The following is a 5,761-nucleotide window of genomic DNA, read 5'->3' as shown; positions in this document are numbered from 1 at the left end:
CTCCTCCCCCTCCGTGGACAAGCGTGCACTGAACCCAAAATCACACTTAAAAAACACTAGACGATTCACTTAAAAGTGAGAACTCAGTGAATTTCTTCATTTCAAGTGGCTCATGTACATTTCACTTGCCTCTCACTTAAGTTTTAAGTGACCGAATCGATATTCACTTACTCATCACTTGAGTTTCAAGTGACCGACACTGAATGTCTCCGATGCTCACTTGAAATTCACTTGACAGGTCACTTAAGCCAATATTCACCTGTCCGTCACTTAAAATTCAAGTGATTTTTGTCATAGCGAATGTTAACAATGTCGGTATTGATTGTTTTATTGTTGTTTGGAAAAGAAACAACAGAGGTTTGTTGAAGTTGGTAGGCGCATGCAGAATTAGAGTAATTTATATGTTTTTAAGCAATTATATTTTTCCATAGATCGACAGGAACATCGTGTGAATCGGATAACACGTCCTTATAGTGACCTTTTTCAAGCAATCAGGTTTCGGATACGTTTTCCGATGGTGATTTATTTTGAAAAAATTCAAGTGCAGCGAAATAAAAGTAAGTATCATGCAAACCAATAGACTATCGTTAAAATGTAATTTTTTTCATTTTTATTTCAGAAAAGTCAACCAGATTGTCTCGTCAAAGTGAAGAAGTTGATTATTTTCGCAAACCGAAACTTCTATTTCGATCCAAATAAATATGAAAAAATGAGGATTTTAAAAGTTGTATTTTTTAAAATAAATAATTGTTTTGAATAAACAAATTTGATTCATGTTTGATATTCCGAAATTTCCCCTTAAAAGCACTATAACTGAAAGATATTAACGACCTGAGCAAACATTTGATATTCACTTTGCCACTCACTTGAAATTCACTTGATTGGTCACTTAAGTGATTTTCACTTGACGGTCACTTAAAATTCACATGAATTTACGTATGGCCGAAATTCACTCTAGATGTCACTTACCTTTTAAGTGAAAATTATTTTCAGTGTGGACAATTGGCAAACCCCTACCCCCCTCCCGGATGTCCACGTGGACAGATTTGAAAAAGTTTTTTTTTAAATACCTATAATTTGACAGTTAGAAAACACCACTTTTTGACTTTTTGTTATGGAAATGGCTGATTTTAAAAAACCGAATAAGAATTTCCTGATATAAAAAAATATTTGAAAAAAAATAAATTTCTAAATTATCATATTTATCACTTGCTTTCAAGTAGCTACTAATTGTGTGAACTTAAACTGTAAAGCTTTGCCATTTTAAGATTTTGATTTAAACATCATAATATTTATTCACCTTTAGAAAATATTTTGAAAGTAAGTATGTCCACTTGGACATAACCCAAACCCCTACCCCCCTCTCCGTGGACAAGCGTGACATTTCCATACCCAGGCCTCCCCCCCACCCCCACGTGTCCACGTGGTATGTGAACGGCCCCTAACAGATTTCGCTCAGATCATTTTTAGCTTATTTATTAAACATGTTCATTTTTGCGACCACCCTAACCTATAAATGTAGTAACTAGATTCCAGGCTAGTCAAGAAACTAATCAAATATTGATTTCCAATTTTATATAATTTAAAACGAATAAAAACCATCAGAGACAATGATATTTTACGATCACTATCCGTCCATCGCATTTATTCATGCAGTAGTTCATATGATTACTCTCTTGGTGGTATATTTTTAATTTCGAATGGATACTAATAAATCTGCAAAATAAGGACAAATCTGAGCAACTGGCATCCCGTATGACCACAGTTGATAATATTTATTATTTGGAAATTATTTCCACAAACACATGCTGCTTGTTCCGGACGCAGCCACTTTCCGCAAACAAAAGTGCATGCACATTATTTTGTTTTGAAAATAAATTATTTCCAAAGCTATTATTCATTTGTTTCTCCCTGTTCTTTGCACCAAATTTATACATTAGCTACGAAAAATGGTTCGGAAACTCAAATTTCATGAACAAAAACTACTCAAAAAGGTGGACTTCTTTAACTGGAAGGAAACCAACAACCTGAACGAAGTGAAAGTGATGCGGAAATACAACATTCAAAAACGGGAAGATTATACGACGTGAGTACTGACCGTAAGTTGCTGTTAAACGAAAATAAGAAAATTATAATTTCAGGTACAACAAACTATCCCGAAGCATACGGGAAATGGCCGGTCGATTAGCGGAAATCGATGCTAAGCATCCATTTCGAACGGAAATGAGTGCACTCTTGCTTGAGAAGCTTTATGTGATGGGTCTGATTCCAACCAAATGGGATTTGGAGAATGTTAACCAAATCAGTGCTTCCTCGTTTTGTCGCCGAAGATTGCCGGTCGTGCTGCTGCGGAACAAAATGTCCGAAAACATTCAACATGCCACCAAAATGATCGAACACGGGCACGTTAGGGTGGGAGCTGAGGTAGTTAAAGATCCGGCCTTCCTGGTACCCCGCACCATGGAAGATTTCGTGACCTGGGTAGATGGATCGGCCATTCGGAAGCACGTGCTTGAGTATAACGATTTGAGGGACGATTTTGAGCTGTAGCGATATAAGGTTTTAATAAAACTTTGACTTGTTTAAATCTTTGGTTGTTTTATTCTGTGATGTGATGAGATTCTCATTTTAGCTTAAAAAAATATACAAAAGGTACAATACAAATAATAGTTTTGAATTATGAAAACTTCTGTTGATCAATTTCAACAATCATTAGTTTTTCGCCTTTGAGTATGCAAAATTAATGAAGCATCACTCCTGCATCGCTGTAATAAAGTGTCAGAGTTGATGTTTTGATTTAATTAAAAAATGATGGATAACTACAGGGCAACATAAGGGATTTTATCACATCACACATTTGACAAAGAAACAGGAAATAATACACGCCGTATTAAACGGTTTATTCTGTTATTTAAGCAATTGCATTTATAACTAACATTTTTTCACGTAGACATCACCTTTTCAGCAGCATGTGGCTTTGCTTGCAGCTGAGCTGAGATTATTTTACTTCTCAGAGCTTCACCGATATAAGTTTCAGTTTCTCATGTGGCTTTGCATTTGCATCCGCGAGTATTCTGACGTTTCGCACTTTTGGTTCGTGTTTATACTTTATCAAGTTACATCGTTTTTACTTCGCTGAAGCAAACCGTCACGCTTCATCTAAAACTTCTTCGCAGTTTCCGCTGGCTTTCTCGTTGCCTGCGGTTGACTTTTCCGAACTAGCAGCCTCGACCGCACAATCCTGCGCGTTGTTGCGCTGCTCCCACAGACAGATTCGTCGAACCGTACTGTACGGTGCTGACAACTCTTTAGCCAATACACGCATGGATTTTACAGGATTTTCCAGGATTGCCCTGCGAATCAACTTCTGTAGGTTTGCATCGTGTGGCCCACTTCTACGGACGTTTTGTTTTGCGCGATCCAAAGACTTGGTTTCCCGGAAACGTTTTAGCACGTTACAAACCGATGATTTCGGGAAAGCGAGATACTTAGCGACATCCCTTCCTGACCATGTCGGATTCGCTAAATGGGTGTGTATTATAAGCTCTCGTTTGTAGAGTTCCATTTTAGTCGTCTTTTGAACTAAATTTATTTTCAATAAAGATGAAACTTTCTCATTGCAGACACTAAATCACACGGTTTTTGTGTTTTGTCTTATTGGTTTTCAGTCCTTTCAAATTTTTGTCTCGGCAATTGAAGATCTGCGGCCAAATATGCCGATGTTTTGAAAACACACTGATGTCCTTTCTGGCTTTGGAACATAAAATGGCTGCGTCCGAAACATCATGTTTTTTTTAGTTTTCCTTCTAGCTGGCTTTCTCTGGCTTTTTGGAACAAAAAATGGCTGCATCCGAAGCAGCATGTTTTTTTGTGTTTTCCTTCTAGCCAATTGAATTAATCACATATGGTATTTAAAGATCCGGGCTTCCTGGTACCCCGCGTCGAGGAGGATTTCGTTTAATTTATAAAAACTTTCTCGATTCGAAATCGATTGAAACAACAATAAGTTTTCAGCCTTTGGGTATGCAGAACTTAAGAAGCATCGCGCCTGCATTGCTGCAACGAAGTGTTTTCAAATATTTATTTCGAAGCTTGCCTGAAAATTTAATGATGTTTCGATTTGCATTAAGTTTATGCCATAAACAATGAGTTTAACTAATCGATGAAAAATTACAGAGCACCCAATTAATGACATATTTTACGACAAAAACACAAAAAATAATGGCGTTTATTGAACGGTTTATTCAGTTGTTTAAGCAATTAGGTATACGTACTTTTATAACTAATATTTTCTTTAAAATATTTTGTCACGCGGACATCACCTTTTCAGTAGCACATGGCTATACCTGCAGTCGAGCTTAGATTTTCACCTCAGAGCTTCGCCGTTACAAGTTTCAGTTTTTGAAGTGGCTTTAGAGATATTCGGCGAATGTTATGATGAAAAGCAATTGTTGCTCGCATAAAAATTCAAGTTTCTATTTGGTCACCAAGACATAGTTCCAAGCAAGCAAATCGTCACGCTTCATTTTCCAATTTTACGCAGATTCCGTTGTCATTTTCCTCGTTGGTAGCAGGTTCCTTCTCCGGACTAGCAGCCTTCTCGACCGTATTGTCCTTCGTTATGTTGCGCTGCTCCCACAGACAGATTCGTCGAACCGTACTATACGGCGCAGATAACTCTCTCGCCAATTCATGCATGGATCTACTAGGGTTTTCTAGGATTGCCCTGCGAATCAACCTTTGTAGGTTCGCATCTTGTGGTCCACTTTTTTTACGAACGTGCTTTGCACGATCCAATGACTTGGTTTCCCGGAAACGTTTAAGCACGTTACAAACCGATGATTTCGGGAAGGCAAGGTACTTAGCGATGTCCATTCCCGACCACGTTGGATTTGCTAAGTGAGTTTGTAAAATGAGCTCTCGTTTATAGAGTTCCATCCTCGATGTCTGTCTTTTGAACAAGATTTTCAATGAAGATGAAACTTTCTCATTGCAGCCACTAAAAGTCCACTAACTGTTTTCCTAGACCTAGTCACTAAGTTATTTTGTAACTTGAAGGTTCCTGTAAATAAAAATCACAATTACAATTACAAAAGTCTCGAGTTTGATGTTGTGTTTCGTTTATTTGCCTAGATAGATGCGTTCTAAATTTTTGGATCCCGCAAATACGTCGACGGTTTGAAAACAATCTTATACACTCAGAAACAAAACAACCCAAAATTGAGAACGCTTGGGCATCAAAACAAAGTTCAGCTTACATTCTTAATTTTGGGTTGCTGTCAATACCCCAAAAAAAAAAGTTAGCTGCTTGAACTGTCCCCCCAAAATATTTTTTGTTTTCTTTCATGATATCGAGAGAATCGCAACACTTTTTCCGGGAATTCACCAAGGTCATTCTTCCCAACTACAACCTTAAACCTTCGAAGTAATTATGCTGCTCTAGCAGTTGCATTCGCAACTTTCTTTACATAAGAGTATGAATGGAAATGCTTGCATTAATAAAATTCATTTTCCCCGTATTTCGTATGAGTCAACTGGGGATTTTTTTTTATTATCTGACAATTTGCGCCGGGGGTCTTCAGATTTTCCCCAAAATTGAAAATTTGGTTCATTTTTGCGACTTAAAAACACATGTATTTTTTCAGATTTCTAACATTTTTATTTTTTGAGTTAGCTTCGGTTAGATTTTTTTGTAAATAAAAAATAACCATTTTTCAAAGCTACATAACTCTGTTGTTTCTCAACGGAAATTATAAAATAG

The 5,761-nt window shown here is 37.1% G+C and overlaps 1 protein-coding gene across 1 annotated transcript; it reads left to right on the top strand.

Annotated features, from left to right (window-relative positions):
- Nucleotides 1-1,831: 1,831 nt before the first annotated feature.
- On the top strand, nt 1,832-2,587 carry LOC129755244 (U3 small nucleolar ribonucleoprotein protein IMP3). Its single transcript, XM_055751633.1, has 2 exons — nt 1,832-2,086; nt 2,142-2,587. Exons 1-2 carry the CDS (start codon nt 1,950-1,952, stop codon nt 2,548-2,550), a joined length of 546 nt encoding a protein of 181 aa, XP_055607608.1. The 5' UTR covers nt 1,832-1,949; the 3' UTR covers nt 2,551-2,587.
- Nucleotides 2,588-5,761: the final 3,174 nt, after the last annotated feature.

This window comes from Uranotaenia lowii, chromosome 3 (genome assembly GCF_029784155.1).
Source record: "Uranotaenia lowii strain MFRU-FL chromosome 3, ASM2978415v1, whole genome shotgun sequence".
Taxonomy (NCBI): domain Eukaryota; kingdom Metazoa; phylum Arthropoda; class Insecta; order Diptera; family Culicidae; genus Uranotaenia; species Uranotaenia lowii.
Note: the sequence above shows the minus strand (reverse complement) of the source record. Positions and strands in the feature narration are given on the sequence as shown.